This window comes from Triplophysa rosa, linkage group LG8, assembly GCF_024868665.1.
Source record: "Triplophysa rosa linkage group LG8, Trosa_1v2, whole genome shotgun sequence".
NCBI classification, from domain to species: domain Eukaryota; kingdom Metazoa; phylum Chordata; class Actinopteri; order Cypriniformes; family Nemacheilidae; genus Triplophysa; species Triplophysa rosa.
Window position 1 is genome coordinate 13,459,485 of NC_079897.1, and position 26,032 is coordinate 13,485,516.

The window sequence follows — 26,032 nt, forward strand, 5'->3', positions numbered from 1 at the left end:
TCTCTCTCTCTCGCTCTCTCTCTCTCTCTCTCTCTCTCTCTCTCTCTCTCTCTCTCTCTCTCTCTCTCTCTCTCTCTCTCTCTCTCTCTCTCTCTCTCTCTCTCTCTCTCTCTCTCTCTCTCTCTCTCTCTCTCTCTCTCGCTCTCTCTCTCTCTCGCTCTCTCTCTCTCTCTCTCTCTCTCTCTCTCTCTCTCTCTCTCTCTCTCTCTCTCTCTCTCTCTCTCTCTCTCTCTCTCTCTCTCTCTCTCTCTCTCTCTCTCTCTCTCACACACAACATATATTTTAACTTTTGAGGCTAGCTGTTCTCTTGTCAGAGTCATCTCTATCTACTCTAATAACTACTGTTTTTACACTCTCTCTGCTCTCTTTTAAACATCGCTTCTTGTACCAAACCAAAAATAATGAACTAGATAACAACATCCAGATAACATCCTCTTTCAAATTATTTCAAGTGAGTGTTATCCTTGCCAGAGTGACATAAGAACAGTCTGGGAAACAGGCTTCTGGACTGTCATTATGAACGCCACAGATCCAAGTCAGTAACTGACAGCTCAGACTAGAGAACCCAGAGAGCATAGAAACTAATTCGCCCGTTACCTTAACAGATGTAGAAGCTACTCAGAATGTATGTGCTAACATTTGCACCAGAAAATGTAAATAAAAGATCAGTTTTGATTTTACATGGACTTTAGATGATACAGTGAGGGAAATAAGTATTTGATCCCCTGCTGATTTTGTAAGTTTGCCTACTTACAAACAAATGAAGGGTCTATAATTTTTATGGTGGGTTTATTTTAACTGATAGACACAGAATATTAAAAAAAATCAGGGGAAAAAAATGTTATATAAAGGTTATAAATTGATTTGCATTTCAGTCAGTGAAATAAGTATTTGATCCCCTACCAACTAGCAAGAATTCTGGCTCCACAGATTGGTTATGTGCCTATATGGACCACAGATTAGTCCTGTCACTTTAAGAAAGTACTCCTAAATCAGCTTGTTATGTATATAAAAGATGCCTGCCAACAGAATCTGTATCTTCCAGTTCAACCTCTCCAACACCATGGTCCAGACCAAATAGGTTTTAAAGGATGTCAGCGACAAGATTGGAGACCTGCACAAACCTTGAATAGGCTACAGACAGAAGCTTGGTGAGAAGGAGACAACTGTTGGTGTGATTATTTGGAAATAGAAGATATACAAAATAACTATCAAATGCCCTTGTTCTGGAGCTCCCTGCAATATTTCCCCAATGGGGTAAAGATGATCATGAGAAATGTTAAAGATCAGCCCAGAACTACACGGAAGAAGCCTGTTAATGATTTCAAGACAGTTGGGAACACAGTTAGCAAGCAAAACATTGGTAACACATTGGTAACACGCTATGCCACAGTAGACTGAAATCCTGAAGCACCCGCAAGGTCCTCCTGCCCAAGAAGGCCCGCCTGGCTCGTCTTAAGTTTGACAATGAACATAAAAATGATTCAGAAAAGGCTTTGGCGAAAGTGCTGGCACTGCTGTGAGACCAAAATGGACTCCTGTGTTTGGAGGGAGAGAAATGCTGACTATGAGCCCAAGAACATCATGTCTACAGAGAAGCACAGTGTTGGAAACATTCTGCTTTAGGGCTTTTTCTCTGCTACAGGTATACAGGATGACTTCACCGCATTGAGGGGCTGAGGGACGGGCCCATGTACCGTAAAATCTTGGACGAGAACCTCCTCCCCTTAACTAGGTCACTGAAGATGGGTCATGGATGAGCCTTTAACATGACAAAGACGCAAAACATATTGCCAAGACAACCAAATAGTGGCTTAAGGAGAAGCACATTAAATGTCCTAGCCAGTCTCTAGACCCTAGTCCTATAGAACCTCTGTGAAGGAGGCTAAAACTCCAATTTGCTGAGCGACAGCCAAGAAACCTTAAAGATTGACAGAGGAGTGGACTAAATGTATCCGGACACATGTGCAAACCTGGTGACCAACTATCAGAAATGTCTGACCTCTGTGCTTGCCAACAAAGGTTTCTCCACAAAGTACAAAGTTATGTTTTGCTTGGGGATCAAATACTTATTTCACTGACTGAAATGCAAATCAATTTATAACCTTTATATAACATTTTTTTCCCCTGATTTTTTTAAATATTCTGTGTCTATCAGTTAAAATAAACCCATCATAAAAATTATAGACCCTTCATTTGTTTGTAAGTAGGCAAACTTACAAAATTAGCAGGGGATCAAATACTTATTTCCCTCACTGTAATTCTGAATCTGTTGTCTTTTTTGTGCCATCGAACTTAACTAACTGAATACTTCCAAAATACTCCTAACACCCCCTCAGTCCGGTACCTCCTGTCCGCCATTGTTCATCAAACAGTCCCAACCCAGTCATGCTATAGCTTAAGCCTGAAGCAGACATGTCATACTATTTAGATAAGGCTTTGTATTGACTCTGTATTAAATCTGCGATACTAAAGATGTATAACTGTAAATATTGCTGTATAATCAGTTTATGCAGATTTTGCTGGAAAAATAATAAAATCTTTATTATTAAAAGGCTGTTACTCTATGCTTTCTGTATTTCTCCTCCGGTGAGAGATGGTAAAAATAGAGGATCTGTTTTTGTGGTCCTCCTCAGACAAATTGTAACGTATTTATTCTTTCTCTAATAAGTAAGTCGCTTTTGTAATACACTCAGCGATGGGCGGCAAGAGCTACGGTAGAGTAACTGCTGAGAACGAAATTGACTTCAGCTGAAGGTCTATGTCAGTTTTAACCGAGTTATTTAAACTCACATTGAATACCAATATTTCTCTTTTATAGATGTAGGTTTGCAGTCATTCAGATTACTATGTTGGGTCCTGCATGTGCTTTCTATATGTGATAGTCTAATATCATAACTATTAACAGACCAATCAATATCATAGATTTCTCATGGATATTTAGGTATTTGAGATTTATTTTATTAGCGATAATTGTGCCGACTCGGGCAATCAACTGAAGTGAATTGCATGACATTATCAGTTGATCATGCATATTTTAGTGAGGTTCACATTTTTTTTAATTGTGTGAAGATTACAGAATGTAACAATTTGTGTGTATCTTTTTTTGCTTTGCTTTCATCATTAAATTAAATAAATGGATCTCCAGTTAACAACATTTTTCAAAATATCTTCTTTTGTGTTCTGCGGAAGAAAGAAAGTCAAGAGGGTGAGTAAATGATGACAGAATTTTCATTTTTGGGGTAATCTTTAAGGAACACCTTCAGAATTCACATTCCCAAAAATAAAAACTGAAAGTTTAAAGTTAGGATAACCTCACGTTTGTACAAAGGTTAAGATGTTTTATACATTTATTCTGTTGTTTCAAATAAGACATGTATACAGTGTTGGGTGTAACTAGTTACTAAATAATTAGTTACTGTAATTTCATTACTTTTTACCTTGAAAAAGTAAAGTAAGGGGTTACTCTTATTTTTTCTGTATTTAATTACAGTTACTAGTTAAACTAAATACTGTGTGTAATATATGTGTGTGCAATAGTGGAATTGACATCAAAATTCAAAGTCTAACTTTAAAATCCGTGCTTTACTGTATAATTCTCACATTTGTAAAACTTTGGTCGGTTAATAAGAATACTTCATGTAGTTTTATATTATTTATTTAAATGAATTAAGAGTCATTTCGTGTCTATCCTTGAATCACTTAATTTATTAAGCTTGCTATAGGATATAGAAAGTAATTAGTAATAAGTAATTAAATACTTTTTGGAGAGAGTAATTTGTACAGTAATCTAATTACACTATTGAATATGTAGTTAGTAACTAGTAATTAATTACTTTTTCAGAGTAACTTACCCAACACTGCATGTATAGTGTTGAGTCAAAAATGGCTATTTTGACTTTCCAAAGATTTGTTTAGTAATGGGGATTTATCATAATAATATAACAATGATCTGGTCACTACCTTACTTGACCAATATTCAGTCTTCATTATTGGAAATCTTAAAGAGTCGTTTTTACATTTATTCTGGGTCACAAATAGGTGCTTTTTACATTTGTTCTGAGAGGGTCACATATAGATTATATTATAATACGTACTAAATTCTACAATTAAAATACTAGCCTGTTTTTTAGATGTTAGTATTACGCTTAATAATACTTAAATTCATGCAGCTTGTGGTCTGAGCCAGTGGTAAGTGCCCTGACATGTTGCGCATCGGGTGACTCAAGTTCGAGTCCCGGCTCGAGGTCCTTTCCCGACCCCACCCCTTCTCTCTCCCGCTTCGCTTTCTTTCCTCTCTCGCACTGCTAAAATAAAGTATATAAAAAATAAAATGTCATGCAGCTTGTCGAGAAAGGGTGTATTGCTTATCTGCAAATACCTACATTTCTAGGAGGTCTTAGATTAGTTTTTGATTGTTGTGTCATGATGGTTTATTTATGGTTTGTTGATTTACCAGTACATGAGCAACATGGACTCGTGGTGTAAGGCTTGTGGAGAGGGAGACCTTCCTTCTGAGCTGCAGGACCTTGAGGACACCATCCATCACCACCAGGGTCTCTATGAACATATCAATGCTGCCTATTCAGAGGTATGTCCCTTCTGTCCCCTTTACACAGAAAATCACACGTGTGAGCTTGCCCACATGTCGACTATCTCATCAGGACATGAGACTCATTTATACATCAATTTGCATTATCTTCACGCCTTGACGTGAGTCACTTATATTTCTCCAGGTGAGTCAGGATGGCAAAGCACTGCTAGATAAGCTGCAGCGCCCTTTGACCCCAGGCAGCGCCGATTCGCTGACGGCCTCGACTAACTACTCCAAGGCAGTACACCACGTTCTGGACATCATTCATGAGGTTCTACATCATCAGAGGCAGCTGGAAAACATCTGGCAACACCGCAAACTCCGCCTCCACCAACGCCTGCAGCTCTGCGTCTTCCAGCAGGACGTCCAGCAGGTCAGACATCCAGTACTTAACTGTACTTCATACACCTGCTGTTGTTTCTCTGTAAACTATGTAGGTGTTTTTGTGTACAGTGTTTTTGTGGGCTGTCGGAGAATTGATGGAGGGAGCTCAATGAAGCAGATATTTCAGTTTCATCCTGAATTTATTCTATGAAGAGAAAGCGCAGTTTAACATTTGCTGTTAACATATACAGTCTCATACAGTCTTGAATACTGATGAAAGCAAAACTCTGACTTCATATGCTGTTTTTGTACAAAAAGACTGTTGCAGTTTTAAAGCCTACATGCAGGCTAATGAACAATTGTAAATCAGCATGGCAATCAACAGTCACTTTCCTAATGATTTATATAATAGATGTAAATAATTTCTACTTTTTTAAATTCAATATTTCTCTACCACTTAATCTTCTCACCTTTCAATCCATCCCCTCCAGCGACGGGGCTTTGTATGAATTGTTTTTTAACACCCACTTCACAATCCAATTCCTAAGGGATAAAATCAAGGCCCGTCCTACTTTTTCTCTCATTGTATATCCTGTTCACTTCAGAAAGACAAGTACATTGGTATGTGAGTTGACTATTCAACAATTCTGTTTTATTAATATTCTGTCTCACGGTCATGTATTTAAGTGATTTTAACACATTTAGGTTTTTTTTAAGTATTCTCCTTCACATAATGCCAGAGTTATTATATTTTTGATTTCAGTTTTATTAATATTTTAAATTAGCTTTTATTTTTAGATTTTGTGTTAATTTTAACAATTTTACAACAGTTTTAGCAATTATGGTATATGCTTTTGTCATTTTATAATGTATTGGTTTATTTGTAATGTTGCTATATATGATTAATTAAATTTTTTGTTTGTTAATATCATTTTACTGCTTTAAACTTACTACAATTTATTTTTCAACATTAAAATTTTTCCTTGAGTTAAGTTTTTCCAATAATTTTTAGGTCAATATTTGATTGGATTTCAATGAACAGGAACGTTTTCAAAGATTTAATTTTAGTAAATCATGTGTGGGAACATCCTTTACCCATGGTAAAATCACTGTAATCCCTGCAAAGCATGGCCTCAAGAGACTTATTGCTTCATCTCATGTGTATTCTTATCAAAAATGTCCTTAAAGTGATAGTTCTGTCATAATTTACTGACTAACCTGTATGACTTTATTTCTTCTGCAAGAACACAAAAGAAGATATTTTGAAGAATGTTGGTAGCGAACAGCTTTTTAACTTTTATTGTATGAACACAAAAGCAATGCAAGTCAATGGGTGCCGTCGCTGTTTGGTTACCAACATTCTTCAAAATATCTTCTTTAGTGTTCTGCGGAAGAAAGAAAGTCACACAGGTTTGAAATGACAAGAGGGTGAGAAAATAAAGACAGAATTTTATTTTTTGGGTGAACTTATCACCTTAAGGTGTTTTAATGTTACACAAACAGATCAATTGAAACTATAATGTTTGGATGTGCAAATTACATTGTAAAACAAACCCCAAGTCTTGGCTCATAAATGAGGTGTATCTGGTTAAAAATCTCTTTTTCTCATTCTGCGAATATAGTGAAATATGGCGCAGTCAGAATGCCTGTGAGGCGTCGTTATGTTGAATATAAAGTGAGTCCTTATCTGTTTAAAATATGATTTGACTGCTCGGTTGAGAACAGGATATAAATTTGAAAGTGAGAATTTAGGCAACGCTGCATTAAATCTTTATATTTTGCCACTTCAGAGACTTCTTCAAATGAGAAATGTTCTCCATTTTAACAAATAGAGGCCCTCTCTCTCTCTTTCACACTCTGTCCCACACTGTTGCCATGATTTTTTTATCTCTCAGACGCGTTCGGAATCAGTTGTCATGGCAACCGTGTTCGGCAGCCTCATTATGTTGAGGGTTTGCCCCATAAAATGATGCAGGCATAGGGGACCTTTAAAGCTCCCAGACATCAGACACTAGAGACCCGTGAGCTGGAGACTCAACATCTGCACGACAAATGATTTTCTTTAAATTACACACATGCACGTGTGATGACAGATGCCACCACACACACGGTCCTGAATGTTCCTGCGTGTGGCACATTCAGCCAGATCAAAGGTGTCATAATGAAATATGCATGAGGAGAGATCTCAATGTGTTTATTGCGCTGTGCTGCGGCGTCTTAAAAAGGAAGGTAGGAAGCTTTTCATATGCACGGATATGAGCCGTCTGACTTCACAGGGCTAAAATTCGGGTTTGAAAGCACCAACAAACATTTAATACTCACTTAAATGTGTTTTTTGTAACATGTCTGTGTGTAACTTTAAAATTATTAGCTACATTTTTGATATGCATTTAGATCCTAATGCAAGTCTGCAAAGCTACAATCCCCTATAGTGAAATATTCATAATAAACATAATGATGAGATGTTAAGAACCAGATAGATGAGACAGAGATGAGAGTCTTGCTCTGTTAATCTGCAGGATGACCTCACTGCGTTTATGGTGCTGATGTTTGTAGGGCTGTGGAGCTGCCGCATTGAATACTTCTGCTCTGAGGTGACACCTGCTGGTGATACACTGAGAATGCACTTTAGCTGACCCACTTCACATTTCATGTACATTTAGTACATCGTTTCTCAAAGTGTAGGGCGGGCCCCACTGGTGGGGAATAGAGACATGAAAAGTGGGGCGCGACAAAGGGGAGGAAATTTGGTCATTTTGGTGCCCATCTCTATTAATAGACTCAAGGTGAGGACTGAGGACGTACATCCGGTAAAATCCTCAGCCAGCTAAGGATATGGATATGTTTATTTCATTTAATTCAGCGAAAATACCTCTGTGATCATGCCTCAAGTGCGTGCAAAAATTGACTTAGTTTTTTTTAATCATATTTTTGGATGTAGCTTGAAATGAATAGCCTGAAGCCTTTCCCCTTTTTGGTTGTCGATGTATGATGTAGTGTTTAAATAATCTGACTCACGCCGTTGACCGTAATCCTATGTGCATTTTGCATGAAAATGTCATTGTTCCCTATGCGCCGGATGTGACTGACACAGTCAAAGAGTCTATTCCTTTATTTATTGACCATACACTCAAAACAAAACAACAAAACATTTAAATGTAAGCCAGAACAACATCAGACTGCGAAGAAAATGTCACGTGGAACCATGGTAGCATACAAGAATTATTTCACGTCGGAATGTTAATTGAAGCGGGACAAAAACTTTAATGTGGAGAGGCGGTAGGGGGTATAAAAGTTAGCAATGGATAAGTTTGTGACATTGAATGAAAAGAAAACTGGAAATTCGACACCAGCAGACAAAACCAAGACAGACAGTGTACCTTAAGTTTATTACCATTTTGTTGGGGACAGGTGGGACACCGAACCCTTCCCTATACACTGTAAAAAAAATTCCGTAAAAAAACAGATAAAGTACTGGCAGAAAATTACCAGTACATTTTCCTTTATTTTACGGACATTTCCATTAATGCTAAAATGCAAATGAATGCAGTGCAAAATGTAAAATACAGGTAAAACAACTGTAAAAATGAACACGGAAAATTCCTTCATATTAATACAGTATATTGCCCTATTTTTACAGCTTTTTTTAGAGTGTACCTCCAAAGTGGGGAATGGCAGAAAACGTTTGAGAAACACAGATTAAGTAGATGCTTAAAGCCATAGCGACTAGGAAAGAAATTCACTGGTATATTTTCTATGCTCACATATCAGGAAATTGTAAAACTGATATCCAGACCTGGAAACACCATGGGTACTTATGATACTGTACCTTAAAGATTCCTGGAAAGTTTTATAGTGAATATAAATGATGGTTAAATACATTGCTATGTGAGCAGTGACTAACTCTGGTGTTTTATTGTAATTCTGTTGCTATAATTCTGTTTAATTATAATCTTGAAAGCCTATTTAAGTGATTTGCCATGCTTAGAGGGTTTTTATTCAATTAAATAAACTAAACCATTAAATTATGGTTATACTTTGTTCAAAAGTATATCACTGGCAAGAAATGGGTTTTTGTAAATGCAATCGTTAATATATTTTTTAAATCTTTATAAAATGGTCTCAAGCTGTTGACGCCGGTGGTCTGTCTCTCTATATTGTACTGTCAGGCAAAAAAAACTGCTAAAAGCAAAGAAAAAGTATGCAATTTAAATGGTTGCAAGCAACTGGAAAACCTTGGAATAGTAAGCATGTTTTTTTAGTAATACCATAGTAATAATTTACTATGATAATCATTTTTCCAAAAAAATGTGCTTTAAAGTGATAGTTCACCCAAAAATGAAATTCTGTCATCATTTACTGACCCTCTTGTCATTTCAAACCTTTATGACTTCCATTCTAACGCAGAACACAAAAGAAGATATTTTGAAGAATGTTGGTAACCGAACAGCACTGGGACCCCATTCACTTTTATCGTATGGACACAAAACCAATGCAAGTGAATGGGGGCAGTTAACAATATTGTTCTAAATATTGCCTTCTGTGTTCTGCAAAAGAAAGACAACCAGGTGTGAAATGAGTAAATGTTCTTCACTTGAACTATCACTTTAATTTGACTATACCAATAGCTAATTTTAATAAGGTAATGCAGATGGAAATTCATTGATCATGGTTTGGGAACCCTGAATGGAGGTGACATATCATCGCTGTCCAAATTCACTTTCAATTTCAATTTTTTCAGGGAATGGAAAAAACACTACTTTTAAAATGATTAAATATTGTGTTGTCAAAGTTGACAAGCTCTTTTTAATACTTTTTATTGGTTACATATTTGCAAAACCCAGTGACAAACATAAAGGCTGAGTATTTATTTATGGTCAAAAATAAACATCATGAAACATTTAGATACAAGGTTCCAGAAGGACAACATGTTTTTCAATAGTTACAAAATATATTTATTCTCCTGCCAGTTGTATTTTTGGTATTTCTACATATTTCTACATATCACTTCATAGTTAAACGTTATTCTCTTGCTTAATAATTTACGTTCCTCTCTAAATGTCTTCCCGAGCCAGGTTCTAGATTGGATTGAAAACCATGGCGAGGCGTTTCTCAGTAAGCACACAGGAGTGGGGAAGTCTCTCCACAGGGCTCGAGCGCTGCAGAAACGTCACGAGGACTTCGAAGAAGTGGCTCAGGTAAAGAGGAACACATGCAAGAGCATCTTTCTGAGGAATCAGTCGCATGCATCTCAACATCCACAAACCTTGTCTTTCGCTCTGACTGAACTGCACGATCATCTAATCAAACTTTTTGTGCACATCTCTCAGAACACATACACCAATGCTGATAAACTCCTGGAGGCGGCAGAGCAGCTGGCTCAGACGGGCGAGTGTGACCCCGAGGAGATCTATCAGGCGGCCCATCAGCTGGAGGACCGTATCCAGGACTTCGTAAGGCGCGTGGAGCAGCGTAAAGTCCTACTCGACATGTCCGTGGCCTTCCATACTCACAGCAAAGAGGTTAGTAATGCTGCTCGTACGCTTTACTATTTAGTTTGGAAGTTATGGTTAAATACACATTTACATAGCATGACAAAGACATATTTGGGGACAGTCCCTTATCTTTATGAACTAGGTTGTATGGAAAAAAGTTTCAAAATCTGTGGTTTTTATATTTTATATATTGAAAAATATAAGCATTTGGTTCCAGTATATGCAAATGTATTATTTAATATATTGCGTTATATTTTCAAGTACATTCCCATATATTTTTATTTCATAAAGGTGTTTAAATTAGGGCTGCACGATAATTTATCGCGATACCACTAAATCCTATTGTAATCGAGCTGGCTGCGATATGCAATGTGTCGATATTTTTTTAATGCGTAGCTTGTCCGTGAAGCACGTCTCTGGGATCAGTAGGAAATGCTGCTCGATCTAAAAGCAGTGCGAGTTTGAGTCGCTTATAATGTGCATTTGAAAAAGCAACATCCGGCAAACATCATCATTATAAATATACTTTATTATCATAAAAATACCTGATGAGGCTTGAGTAACTTATAAAAACATGTCCATAGGCATTTCCTAGATTCTAGAACGTGTTATGGTCTTCTTCTGCAGTGCGTATTTCCGCACGAGAGCGCCCTCTGGCTTTCGGATGCAGCAGCATTTTCCCGTTCTTCACTCAAAAGCTGTGCATAAATCACATGATATTTATCGTCGGTTTATCGTGACAGCCCTAGTTTAAATTCTGACCTCTTTCCTCCTAGTTCATCTATGTATGTTCCATAAGCAGTCGATGATAATGAGTAATAAGTGCACATGATTCATGCTATACTTAATATGACAAAACAACCTTCACTTTAAAGGCAGGGTTAGCATTTCTTCAAAAACGCTTTAGAAAACTGAGTCGGGCCGAGTACTAAAACAAACTTAGCCAATCAGCAGTAAGGAGCGTGTCCGCTCATGTTGACGCAGTCTAAATTCAAAATATTGGAGAGACAAGTTTAGCCAAGTAACTGTTCTTCTCGGTTTGTTTTGATTGTTATCAGAAATAATCTACAGACACTCTATTGTTTGTGAATGTGAACTGGAAGTTAAGTGCAGCCAACGAATGAGCGCATACGCAGTAACGTTTGTTTATGTTGTCACTTTGAAGCCGTCTATACTTGTGTCATCTTTGCATTATTATTTGTATTATCTGTGATAAAGCAAAGCATTTCATGCTTGCGTTGCACAGCACGTTTGAGGGAGGAGCAATGTGGGAAGGGGCGTGTTCCTGTTGCGTAGTAGTGTGTTTTGTTTTTGTTGTCAAAAAACAACAACAGTTTTCAGAAATCGACTACCCTGCCTTTAATGTCTCCATATGGCATAATGTTAGCCATCTGCTATCTGGGGAAGGCTGGGTAACAGACATCTCTGTTTCTAAAAGTAAGGTGCATGATAAAGGGTTAAAGGCTTGAGTTTTGGAAACAGAGAAAGGTGGAGTTGGAAAAAGACAATGGGGAGGTGTGGAAGGAGGAGGCATGACCTGCTGTGGCAGGAGATACTGTCTTTGACATGCCAACACAGGCAGATGGCTAATCCTGTGAGCTCACCCGATGCAAAGAGAGTCTCACAGGCAATAATGGCACCAGCAGAGCGGTGGCAGTCTAAGTCTGCCTCTTTATGTGCATTTAAATACAGCGGCTCAAAAAGTGCTTGGGCACTATTTATATTTTCGGCATCTTTTCCTGTCTGTTATATCATTTTTCCATTTCTATCATTATTGTGATTTTTTTCGTTTATATCAAGTTTTTCTGCAAAAATGTTTTCGGTAAAGCTGCTTCACAACAGTGCACTACTATTGTGAACTACATAATTAAAATTAAATTGATATGAACTCTTCAAAATGTGAAAATGTATAATGATCATTTTGTTTGCATTACAAATATTATTCCGAGTGGATTTGTTTGAAGAAAGATGGCACAAGCACACGTTAAAATAACATTTGATTAAAATGGCAACTTTTGTTGCGAAAGAAGTATATTAAAGTGTGGATTTGGGTTTCCAAATACTTTTTGTGGCCATTGTATCGCTCAAATCTGACCACATGCACCCAACAGACATCTGAAATCTACAAATAATTATTAAAGATCAAATTATAATTAGTCACAGAAGGTTTCCTGTAGATCTAGTACAGTAGTTAACTGACCGGTGTGTAAGGTTGTCGAATCTCTCTTCTGATTGGTCAGTAATGATGTCATTGCTCTGCAGCTGTGGACGTGGTTGGAGGAGCTTCAGAAGGAGTTATTGGATGATGTTTATGCTGAATCAGTGGAGGCGGTGCAGGAGCTCATCAAACGCTTCGGTCAGCAACAGCAGACCACCCTGCAGGTCACCGTCAATGTCATTAAAGAGGGCGAGGATCTCATCCAGCAGCTCAGGTACTGACCAATGAGAACACAGCACTGGTTGCCATGACAACTTTCACACAAACATACACTACAAGTCATGTTTTATGTAACCCTCGTTTCTTATGTGGGACGTCCTATTGACGTCTGTTGAATTAGTTATTTATTACACCCTGCCCCATACGTATTTTTGTAATCTGTGGGATTATTAAATTTCTTCATGAATTGTAAAAACAATGTTTTCAAACAGGTTTCCCTGAACACTTCATGCACCTGCTGTTGGGCAGTAAACAGATAGCCCCGCCCCCAAACGTACAGCATTAGTTAGAGCAGTGGTTCTCAAACTGGGGGCCCACAGATTTTGTGGCATTTTATGAAATATAGAAATTTATCATAGATTTTGTGCAATCAAACATCAGAAAAATAAGACCACCAACCAAAAGAATCGATGTTTCAGCATTGTATAACTGAATATGTTTTTGGTTTAATTAAAATTCTGAGTTTAAGATTATAAAACATTATTTGGGGGGCCGCAAAGCGATGCACTTTACACAAAGGCGGCCTTACAGCAAAAAAGTTTGAGAACCACTGAGTTAGAAGGATAGTCCAGAAAAAATATTTTTTCTGAAGAAACTCAAAAGAAGATATTTTGAGAAATGTTGTTTTGTGTCCATACAATGGAAGTCAATAGGGGCAATCTTGTTTGGTTACCAACATTCTTCAAAATATCTTCTTTTGTGTTCTGCAAGAGAAACACACAAACTGATAATCTCACATCTTGAATGCACTGTAAATTAATTTGGATAAAAGCAACCAAAATGAATACATGTGATGCAATAAACGAGATGAAATTGACTTGACGTCCCATAGATTATTCTGTCTCATAAATTTGATCTTTTTAATCTCAGAGACTCGGCGATCTCCAGCAATAAGACTCCTCACAACAGCTCTATGGCTCACATCGAGAGCGTCCTGCAGCAGCTGGATGAAGCTCAGGCTCAGATGGAGGAACTGTTTCAGGAACGCAAGATCAAACTGGAGCTTTTCCTCCAGCTCAGGATCTTTGAACGGGATGCCATTGATGTGAGTGCACTCATTTTGAACACCATGTTTGGCAGTTCACTTGTTAATAAAAGATGAAGAGCCACTGGGTCTATGTGAGCAATGGATCTATGAATCTTGATGGCTGTGTTCTGAAAACATACAAATAATATATGGATTTATTCATAGTTAGTTAAGCACAACAAATAGGCTTATAAACTTTTAAAAGGGAGGTGTTGAAACCGTCATTTTAACTCATAGAGTTGCCTTCAAGCACTCCTAAATGTTAAGAGTAAGGGTGGATGATTGTAAAAGAATCAGTTTACATCAGTTTACAGGCTTTGAGTCTGGCCTTGCTTTCACTTCCAGTACTTCCATCTTTGCTGACTTTGATGTGCATTGGCAGAGCATCAGTTAGGCTCAAGGTCTTACTTCTGTTCTTCTGTCGAGTCCTTGAGCTGATCAATGAAACAGAGCTAAAAGCCAAAAGCCATTGATTTCATCTTAGAGATTGTGATCGGAAGCTCTGAACAGAGAAGCTCCATCATGCGCTGTGAGCCACGGAGTGATGCGTCACGATTTTGTCGAAAGGGTGTTTGACAAACCGACAGCTTCACAACGTCAATATATTTTCACAGGTCTTATGTAGAACAGCCATATTAAAGTGATAGTTCACCCAAAAATAAAAAACCTCACCATTTCCTCACCCTTTTGTCGTTTCAAACCTGTATGACTTTCTTCTGCAGAACACAAACGAAGATATTTTGAAGAATGTTGTTAACTGGACCCCATTCACTTGCATTGGTTTTGTGTCCATAAAATAGAAGTGAATGGTTGCCAGTGCTGTTCGGTTACCAACTTTCTTTAAAATATCTTCTTTTGTGTTCTGCGGAAGAAGGAAAGTCATAAAGGTTTGAAATAACAAGAGGGTGAGTAAATGATGACAGAATTTTCATTTTTGGGTGAACTATCACTTTAAAACTCTTAAAGTCAATCAACCCATTTAAATGGGCCATTCCCCCCAAAATTGAAAACCCCTTATTCGTTTCAAACCTATACTGTATTTGGCTTACTTTCTTAAATGGACAATCCGTCATTATTTACTTACACTCAAATTCTTCTGATGAACACAGAGAAAGATATTTGGAAGAATGCTTGTAACCAAACAGTTGTGGGGCACCATTGACTACCATAGTAGGAAAAATGACAATGGTAGTCAAAAGTGCCCCAGAACTGCTTTCCTACATTCTTCAAAATATCTTCTTTTGTGTTCAACAGAACAAAGACATTTTTCCTACAATGGTAGTCAACGGTGGCCAAGAGCTGTTTGGTTACAAGCATTCTTCCAAATATCTTTCTCTGTGTTCATCAGAACAAAGAAATTTATGCAGATTTTGAACAACTTGAGGGTCAGTAAATGATGACAGAATTTACATTTTTGGGTGATGTGTCCCTTTAAGATATTTTTAGAAATGTCCGTATTGGTTTTGTGTCCATACAATAGAAGTCAATGGGGGTCTTCCTTAGGACATCTGCCATTATTATAACAACCTGCTTTGCGAATGACCTCTGATGGCATTGATTCTAAATGAATGTTTTGTTCATAGGAAACCTTATATGAAGTCATCAGAGTACACAAAACAGAGCGGCACTCTTGTAGTAAAAGTGATATCGCTCTCTGTAATAGCCCAATACAGATCACGGGCGGTTTTGAAGGGCCGCTCGTATTGCGTTGGTACTGTGCTGATAGATAAGGGAAAGTTGATAGTTTACACAAAGAGCATGTAAATATTGATGGATCTTACCACATGCCAAGAAAACCATACACAGACAGCGTAGGTGGATTTGAGTTGTAATTTCCAGTATATTGTGTCTGGTAGGTGGAGAATAGGTGAACACAGATGTGTTTGTACATCAAATGTAACATTATTACTCAGAACAGGGCGGGTCGGTGCTTTTACTCAAAGCTGCCGGGCGCCAGAGGGCACAACAGTGGGTGTGTGATTTCCCAAACACTCCTCTCGCACACATGATTCCCGCCTCCATAGAGAGAGCACTTGTGTTCCTGCTCTAGTTATCTTCACTAAAGACAACCAGGAAAAGATGCTTGTGTTTATGAGAGAAGGAAGAATTCAGAACTACACGTCGGTGCTGAGTGAGTGCTTTTTGAGAGACTTCTCATACCGTAGTTCAATTGGCTGGATTATGTGAGGATTAACTGTTAAAATCTTGACGTAAACATTATTTCTCGCCGTATCAAGTTTCACATGTTTACCTTTTTTGTTTTTTGTGTTGTTTTTGAAGAGTAACGCGATGAACTAAGTTGGGCTCGTCCAGTGTTATGGAAGTGACATTTTTACTCAAAACTATAAATTCTCAGAGAATGTATTTATTACTGATATTTAGAATCATCTGTTTATATTTTACTACGGATACCACGGATAATAGAGTCCAGACATAAAAAACTGCACATGTTTTCTATTTAAGATGAGAGAAATAAACATGAGTTATGGATGTGACAAAGAAGAGACGACATACTTGTAGGTTTTCTGTGTATCAAAATGTGCAAACCAGAAGCAATAATACCTGACAAATGAAGAAGAGATGGCGCTTCGTAGACCACAAAATAGTTATTTTGTTTTCATTTTCATGTTGCCATTCATAAGAAATATGGATTGTTGTGGATGTGTCAATTCACTTACCTGACGACGGAAAACTTGACTTTAAATACATAAAACAGTGCTTTAAAAACTAAGATAGACTTCACATGGAATTTTAAACCACCAAATATTTATATCTGACCTGTATGGTGAAAACCTTTGGTAAAAAAATCAATTTTTTGCAGAGACAAAATATTGGCCAGCGAATGTTGCCGAATCAACCGATCAGAATCGAGCAGTTTAATGTGTCCTGTCATTATCTGCATTCATTACCGGCCTAATCAGATCAATGAAAAATTTTAATATTGTCCAATACCGATATAGCCCCAGATTATAATGTCATGTTTGTGGATGTGTTGTGCAGGTGATCTCAGACCTGGAGTCCTGGAATGAAGAGCTGTCTCAACAGATGAATGACTTCGACACTGAAGATCTGACGCTAGCCGAACAGAGACTGCAGCATCACGCCGATAAAGCTCTCACCATGAACAACCTCACCTTCCACGTCATCCACCAGGGACAGGAGCTGCTGCAGTACGTCACGGAGGTTCAGGCCTCAGGTGAGTACACCTGGAGATGGTCATTAGAGGTCAAATTTGATCAATATTTGCTCATATTTTTTATATGTTATACAGGTATGCACTGTACCATTGTAGTTACCATGGTATGTGCATCAGGGTGATAAACATTCAGTACCTTGGTATCATCATCTGGTGCTGTTTCTGTACCATGATACACCACATTGCTTTTTTGTAAGCGTGCATGCACAAAGTGGTCAAGTCTTAACACAGCCTGTGTTTGTGCTCCGATATGCATTTCAGAACATGCAGGCGCCGTGCTTATTCTGTACACCGAACGTTGGTGGTCACTAGATCACTGTCGTAAAGCATCAGGGATGAGTGTGTGTGTGGGATAGAGAGTTAGACCAGAGCAGGCTTAAGGGGGGAGGAGTGGCCGCAGCTAAACGCTAATGCCGAACACAGCAGGTCCAACTAGACATCCAGCACCCCTCCCTTCCTCTGTCCCGGCCCTGTAATCCTACAGGCTTGCCTAGCAAAATCACTGGACACACACACACATGAGATTTAACATCTGACGGCACACACATGCAGGCAGCAGAGAGCAAAACCAATCCTCATTTTTCTCCCGGCATCTGTGGAGTTCGCACGCGTGCAGACTCAAAGCTGGAGAACACACAGAGCTTTAGCCCCATGCAGTTCTGGGCTGCGGGTGTAAAATGTAAGTATGTATGCGTGTGTGTGATGCGGTATGTGTGTTATAAGAATGTTAAGAGCAGGGTAGCTGCACTTCTGTACATGCTGGTTATGTTATACTGTTGACCAGTTTGCTTTTGCACTGGTGATTTAGCTCAGTGCTTGCTTTGGCCGTGTTTACATTCTTAATAAATGTCCCAGTTTTATTCTGCACATGCACAATTCACTACTGAACATTTTTTAGTGTTTCATCAAAACATTGACTTTTTCTTTGAAGTAACACTTTTTGCTCATGTAAGTCTGTGTGGGTGGGCCCAAATGATATTAACCAATAATATTATTTACAATGATTCACTATCCAGTCAAATCCTGATTCTGTGTTATTGAAATATATCATCATGTTTATTGTCAGTAAGACAGTTGTGTCTCCAGGTTTCGATTTTTCTAAATGATCACCTGTTCATTTGTCCAATTCTCATAATTAGTTTCCAATTCAAAAGTAGTTTAAATATGTGTAGTTCTCCACATTTCTCCTGTGTTTGCTGGTTAGTTTGGGCTGTGTTCTTTAATCAGATCTTTGTTTTGCCCCATTGATCTCTTGTTGACATGTGTTGCAGGTCTTGGCCAAAAATCACAGCTACTCTAAAGTTCATTTAGACCCGTCATTCACACGTGAAACTACAGCATTTCTTATTTAGCCACTGACTAAAAGCCCATTCAGACCAATAATGTTTACCATAAATGTACTATTTTAAACCTTTTGTGAACAAGACTTCACATGGTGTTTATGAGCGCTTTTCCACCATTGTGCCGAACCGTTCCAAGTACGGCTTGAAACATTTACAGTTATGTTTCCACGTGAGCCATAGACCATGATATAGAATTGCTTTAGTATTTAAAGGGAAATGTGCTTTATTGTGATCAAATTAATGGACAAATCACACTGCAAAAATACATCAAATAGATGGTTACATCAGCAAAGAATATGATGATTCATACTTGATGTCCCCTGTGTAGTTCATTTATAGTCATCTCTCTCTCTCTGTCTGGGTGTGAAGGTGTGGAGTTGCTGTGTGATCGCGATGTTGACATGGCCACGCGGGTGCAGGACCTGTTGGATTTCCTGCATGAGAAACAGCAGGAGCTGGATGCAGCCGCAGAGCAGCACAGACGTCACCTGGAGCAGTGCGTTCAGCTCCGTCACCTGCAGGCCGAGGTCAAACAGGTAACAGGCACACCACATCTGCCCGTTGATCTGTCTGTCATATGCATTTACATACACACAGTTCATTGACTTTAACTGCAAGGTAAAATTCCCGCTTCACTTTCACAGTTCACAAAAGACATTAAAGCAGCATTTAACCAGCCGACCAGTGGTCGTCATTAAACTCTAATACTGTAATGTTGCTCATGTCGTTTATTCCTCGCTGTGGCCCTGCAGTACAATTACCACAAGCTCTGAAACGCCCACCCTTTCAAAGCAATCTTACTCCAGTGACTGATCTTTACTTTCTCACTCACTGCCGTGTTGGATATGTGTCACGGTTAATTAAGCAATAGAGACTTTATTTGCGAGCTGGGAGTTTTCTCTGTCTGTACCTGAGCAATGACTCATGGGTAGTGAATGTGGGCTAAACCGAAGCTGACAGTCAGACATTGTATTGTACAGTACAGTAAAGCCTCCGACACCTCACTACATCGTCTACAATAGACGTGCCTTTCAGAAAAATAAATGAATGTGTCAACGTGAGTGAACTGAATGTCCTTTTGAGGTTACAGCTGCAAAATATGCACTAATAAAATGCACATAAAAGCTATACCATTCAGAAGTACGTTGAATTACAAAAATAAATGCAGAATAAAAATAAACAGTAAAATCAAAAGTTTAAAATACCGAAAATAATCATAATAAATAAATCATTTAAAAAATATATAGAAAATATTAGGGATGTAACAATATCAAAATCTCACTGTACGATAATACTTCGGTATAAAGCCCACGGTACGGTATTTATTGCAATATTTAAAATGACAAATGAAAACGTGCCGTGAGCATCCTCTCTTCTTTATCCTCTAATACTTAGAGGTATGAGTTATAGCATGAGATGGGGCAATTTACCTAAAAATTGCATCAGATGGACCTTGCCAAAGGTAACATCTATTTTTTTTAATTCTCTATGTTAGGCCCAGAAGACCTATCGTTTCATACAGTCATGTGACCACGGTAATATTGAGACAATTTTGCTATTGTGATAGCACGATATCGCTAATATTGTTACATCCCTAGAAAATAATCATTTACAAAATAAATGAAGAACTAAATTTTTTGTATTTGTTTAAGTTATTTATTCCTTTATTTGTTTTCATATTATTACATTTAGTTATTAAATGGTGTATCTAATTATTATTTTTTCATTACTTTTTATTGATAGTAATTTCGCTCCTTATACTACTCATATGTTAAGCATTATATAAAGTTTATTAATAAAAATTCTTAATAAAAGTGTCACTATTATTTTAATATTGTGATTACGTTTGCATCCGTTTTGAGTGACACGTCGAGGATTAAAGGAAACAAGGCTTGTACTGCGCTGTGCATGCTTGAATTGAAACGAAAAACTAGGCCAGGAGCAGCAGCTGGTAATCTCATTTCATCCTGTCATTTATTTATTTTATTTTCTGCACTGCTCCAGAGCAAATACAACATTTAGAGACGTGCAGAAGGCAGGACCCCGTGTGGGTTTAAGACCTGATATGACCACAGGGTTTTTGAGTGGGTGTGGGTGGTGTTTAGTGGGCGTGTGATCAGGTTTTTCACTCTCCTGCTTATGTGTGTCTCTATGTCGCAATTGTCAGTGTTTATTTATATGTTTATGCAGGAGCACAGTTACATTATATTATATGTCAGTGGCAATACATCAGCACTGAAGCAGGTGTGTAAAGTGAGTCAGAGTAAAGCATGTGTCAGAGGACAGAGAGGAATTTTTATGTTAGTTAAAGGGATAGTTCACCCCTAAAATGAAGATTCTGTCATCATTTACTCACCCTATGGTTATTTTAAATCGGACTTTCTTTCTTCTGCAAAACACAAAAGTAGTTGGTAAACAAAAACCACTGGTCCCCATTCACTTCTATTGTGTGGACACAAAACCAAAGCAAGTCAATTGGGACCAATGGTTCTCTGTTACCAACATTCTTCAAAATATTTTTTTCTGTTCTGCAAAAGAAGGAAAGTCATGCAGGTTTGGAATTACATGAGAGTAAGTAAATAATGTCAGCATTTTAATTTTGGGGAGAACTATCCCTTTAAGGTTTCTTGAACCAAAAATAGTTAAAGGTATCATGAACTGGGCTTGTTTATTGTTTTATACTGTTGTATGAGGTCTACTTATGACGTTCGCGTGGTTTTTACATTCAAAAACATCAAAATCAATAAGTTATAGGCTATTTTCTACCCGGGTTTTGAGGCCGGCTCTACAAATGCTCGGTTTTAATGGGCGGGCCGCATTGAAGACTTGGAAGTAAACGCCCACTGCTATGATTGGATAGCAGTTTGCGTAGTAAACTTAGTTGGAGCCTTCTGTGAATTTGGTTAGACACGTAACGTTAGGTTACACATTAGCACCATTTGCAGTTTTCGCACGGTATTAGTATTATCTGGAGACCTCCTGTGATTTATAAATGACCTCCCCACATCTGTATTTCATGTGACGCATTCGCACGGGATAAGTGAAGCCTCTGATTTACTCAAATTTACGGACTTATTTCCCCGAATGTGATGGCAAGGCTTTGCGTATAGTTTGTATAGCCTATACTTGTATTGCGTTTAATGATATATGACCGTACCTGTCATCATTTGAGACCCGTGATCGCGACTGGACAGAAGATCACCGCGATCGCAGGTCTCAAGTGTTACGAGAGTTTCCATGATAAATAAACAAACGGGAGACTGCCGGTAACTTATGGATATGACCCAGCACCCGAAATAATACCAATAATAACACTTCAAAACAGCCGCCATTATTCGCAAACGGTGGATAAAACCTTGAAAAATTATATTTGAGCCCGCCAAATCACAGAGATGCCGATTCGCACAGGATTAAGATCACACACAACCTCTGCAATTAATACAAATGACTAGAGGTCCCCAAGTAATACTAATCCTGTGCGAATAGTGCTCAGGGTATATCAAGTGATCTCTAACAAAGCAGTAGTGACGCATAGTACAAAAATGTTTTACTCACATAAGATTGCTGCGCCATTCCTATTGGATCCAATATTGACGGCACAGCACTGCTTTTTAATTTTAGTCTCTCTGCAAATCCAGCGTCGACCTGGGCCTTGTTCACAAAATAATCTGTTGTGAAATGAATCGAACAAATGCTCAATGTTATATCCAGGTCAGCTGGAACGTCTTTAAAAATAAACTTCAACCACGCATTACTAATGTCGGAATACGAAGTTATCACAGTCCGAAGGACGGCATGTTTATTGCTTGCTCGCTCTATCTGGTTCCACGCAACTTGTGTTACTTCAGTACTGTCATACGCGAACCAGTGGGCGGGGCTAGAGAACTAGTCGTTGATATTCTTCTGTGGAGGTGGTGTTCAACCTATCAATGACCATAGATAGGTGCATTCCAGAACCTGCCGTTCGCTGAGCCTGATGTCAATAACGGTTGTTATTTCAGTAACAAGGGCGTTTTCAGTTCTGACACTTACAGGATGTTCGCTTAAATACAATTCCCTCTTATATTACAAAATCTCGGGTTAAAATTGTGTTTTTAATTCATGGCTCCTTTAATTTTAACATTACTGTTAACATTACCCACACTCTTTGAGAATTACAATAAATGTGTTTTTGTGCTACTGTACTTTTAAGAAATCTGTATGTGAATTACCTCTATACATTAACTTTATACTATCCTATAATTGTTTTAGAAAAACAAAAACTAGTAACAAAACCTCTGCAAAGTCGCTTTCATTATTTTCCAAATAACGCAAAAAAAAACTTGTAAAAAAACATAATGATGACTCATCTTGCACCTCATCAGGATCCTTTCATCCAGTCGAATGCTCTCTAGAAAAAGAAAACACAAAGTAACAAATAAAAAAGTCCTGTTTGAGCAGGACCTAGTTTCTTAAATACATGAATGCGTGTGCTTCAGGTGCTGGGTTGGATTCGTAATGGAGAGTCGATGCTGAATGCAGGACTCATCACAGCCAGCTCGCTGCAGGAGGCAGAACAGTTACAGAGGGAACATGAGCAGTTTCAACACGCCATTGAGGTACCAAACAATCGTACAACAAATAAATGTATTATTAAAAAATCAAGAACAAAGATTGTATCAGATTCGTGGGTACTTCTCACGTTTATGTTTTGTGTCGTGCTGGTGTTTCTGTGCAGAAGACCCATCAGAGTGCTCTCCAGGTGCAACAGAAGGCCGAGGCTCTGTTACAGGCCAATCACTACGACATGGACATGATCCGCGACTGCGCTGAGAAGGTGGCGTCTCATTGGCAGCAGCTCATGCTGAAGATGGAGGACCGGCTCAAACTGGTCAATGCTTCAGTAGCCTTCTACAAGACCTCAGAGCAGGTCAGATCAGCTCTCTTGTCTTGAAAGTGACCTGCTGTTTTGATATTGTTAACGTCCCACTGCATTTCATAATTTTATCACTTAAAGCTCATATTTAAGCATTAAAATATCATATGTAAAGTTTTTTAGTGTGGTAATAATTAATGTGATTGGTTACAGGGTTGTGATTTCATAAACAGAGGCAGTTTCAAACTGCATTTGTTAAACAGTTTTTGGTAAACTTTTTTAGGGAGAAAATACTCCGCAATGGTTTAACATGATGAATTTGCATGTGGTTTATCTTAAAGCATATTAAAAACACCACATAGACATATAAACAACATTATAAACTTGATCTTCACCACAGGGGGACTTACATTGTTTTGTCTTTAGCAAAGAAACACATACAATCTTTTACAAACCTGATCTAATCCACAACCAAATGTTCAGATTAAAGTCAATCAATCAAAATCTGATTAAAGTGGCCGAGCGGTTTTATCACAATATAGTGTTATTAAGGATGTGATGTGTCTGTAACATTATTCAAAATTTATTTAACCATCGCCTGAACAACAGTGTCAGTAGCCGGATTTCCATCACCCTGCGCATTTTGAAGTTTCCCATCAGAAATGAGTGATGGAAATGCCAAATTTGAAAAAAAAAACTCGTTAATTCTCAAAAAAGTTTTTACACTCGCTTGAGGTGCTTTTTCATTTTTTTGAGAAATACAGTTCATGCAAATAATGGGAGATGGAAACGCATTTGCCGAATTAATTCTGACGTAGCGAACATTAAAGGTGCAATGAACTGGCCATTTTTATTGTTTTATACTATTGTCTGATGTCTACTTATGACATTCGCGTGGTTTTTACATTCGAAAACATCAAAATCAATAAGTAATAGGCTATTTTCTACCCTGGTTTTGAGGCCAGCTGGAGAAACGCTGGGTTTTTAAGGGCGGGCCGCATAGAAGACTTGGAAGTAAACTCCCACTGCTATGATTGGATAGCAGCTTGCGTAGTTGACTTAGTTGGAGCCTTCTGTGAATTTGGTTAGACACGTAACGTTACATAACTTGATTTTACTCAAATTTACGGACTTATTTCCCGGATGTGATGGCAAGGCTTTGCGTATAGTTTGTATAGCCTATAGTTGTATGGTGTTTAGTGATATACCGTACATGTCAGCATTTAAGACCCGCGAACCGGACAGAAGATCACCGCGATCACGGGTCTCAAATGTTATAGTTTTCATGATAAATAAACAAACGGTAGACTCCCGGCCAAAATGACCCAGCACCAGAAATAATATCAAAACACTTCAAAACAGCCTCCATTATTTGCAAATGGTGGATAAAACCTTGAAAAATGATATATAAGCCCGCCAAATCACAGAGATGCCGATTACAATTATTACAAATGACTAGAGGTCCCCAGGTAATACTATCAGGGCATATCAAGCGATCTCTAACAAAGCAATAGTGACGCATAGTACAAATATGTTTTACTCACATAAGATTGCTGCGCCATTCCTATCGGATCCAATATTGACGGCACAGCACTGCTTTTTAATTTTAGTCTCTTCGCAAAGACTTGTTCAAGGAATCCACGTTGAAATGAAGCGAACAAACGCTCAATGTTTTCCCCACGTGAGCTAGAACGTCTTTAAAAATGAACTTCAACCACGCATTCCTACTGTCGGAATCCGAAGGAAGGTTATGCAGCGACTGTGTTCTTCCATAACCAGGCACTGCACAACATTTTGCGATCTTTAACGGCTCTATCTGGTTCCGTGCAGCTTGTGTTCAGTACTGTCATGCACGAACCAGTGGGCAGGGCTCGAGAAGTAGGTGTTGATATTCTTCTGTGGAGGCGGTGTTCAGGTGCATTCCTCGTGCCTCGTGTGAATAACAGTTGTTATTTGTTACTGTTGAATAAATTTGTGGACCTAGTTCACTGCACCTTTAAAGCCACGAGATGAAGCGGCTGTTACCAATACCACCGTGATGCGCTTGAGGAACTTGATGGAAAGGCACCAATTTCGCATTAGTCTTAACTCCTGTTATTGTGAACTTTGAAAAGATTCACATTACGTTTGGATGGAAACCCAGCTATATTAAATTGTTTATTTGGGGGTTTTCTCTGCAAATATTGTGATTACTTGTGATACGTGTGATTTTATTAATCAGCATATTGTGTAATTTTAACAAATTACAATGTTTACTAGCTTGACAGCCCTTATTTGTATATTAAAACAATACACATATCGACAATACAAATTTCAATTTCCATGTCTATATTTGTATTGGTGTATGTGACTAAATATTTGTATATTGTGTGTGTGTTCCGCAGGTGTGTAGTGTGTTGGAGAGTTTAGAGCAGGAATACAAGCGAGAGGAGGACTGGTGCGGAGGCACCGATAAACTAGGACCAAACTCAGAATCTGACCATGTGACACCCATGATAAGCAAACACCTGGAGCAGAAAGAGGCCTTCCTCAAGGTACTGAACGCACACTTACACATCCGTCACATGATGGACTGCTTTAATATGGATTCATGCATTCACTCAATCTGTTTTTCTCTGAAGGCGTGTACACTGGCCAGACGCAACGCTGACGTCTTCTTGAAGTACCTGCACAGAAACAGCGTGAATATGCCCGGGATGCTCGCGCACGTCAAAGCCCCTGAACAACAAGTCAAAAGTACGACTACATTCTCCTTTTATCA

The 26,032-nt window shown here is 38.3% G+C and overlaps 1 protein-coding gene across 3 annotated transcripts in view; it reads left to right on the top strand.

Moving 5' to 3' along the window:
• The first annotated feature begins 2,249 nt into the window (after positions 1 to 2,249).
• triob (trio Rho guanine nucleotide exchange factor b) overlaps positions 2,250 to 26,032 on the top strand; it is a 66,848-nt gene continuing 43,065 nt past the window's right edge. For 2 of the 3 annotated variants that reach the window (XM_057340692.1, XM_057340693.1), the window contains exons 1-12: positions 2,251 to 4,591; positions 4,737 to 4,967; positions 9,994 to 10,116; positions 10,249 to 10,440; positions 12,676 to 12,845; positions 13,721 to 13,895; positions 16,878 to 17,073; positions 18,786 to 18,952; positions 22,895 to 23,014; positions 23,134 to 23,325; positions 25,656 to 25,805; positions 25,893 to 26,007. In XM_057340692.1, the coding sequence (XP_057196675.1) occupies positions 4,463 to 4,591; positions 4,737 to 4,967; positions 9,994 to 10,116; positions 10,249 to 10,440; positions 12,676 to 12,845; positions 13,721 to 13,895; positions 16,878 to 17,073; positions 18,786 to 18,952; positions 22,895 to 23,014; positions 23,134 to 23,325; positions 25,656 to 25,805; positions 25,893 to 26,007 (1,960 nt within the window). In that variant the 5' untranslated portion in view covers positions 2,251 to 4,462. Of the gene's footprint in view, positions 4,592 to 4,736; positions 4,968 to 9,993; positions 10,117 to 10,248; positions 10,441 to 12,675; positions 12,846 to 13,720; positions 13,896 to 16,877; positions 17,074 to 18,785; positions 18,953 to 22,894; positions 23,015 to 23,133; positions 23,326 to 25,655; positions 25,806 to 25,892; positions 26,008 to 26,032 lie in introns of all 3 variants that reach the window. The other variant, XM_057340694.1, reaches the window with a different exon arrangement.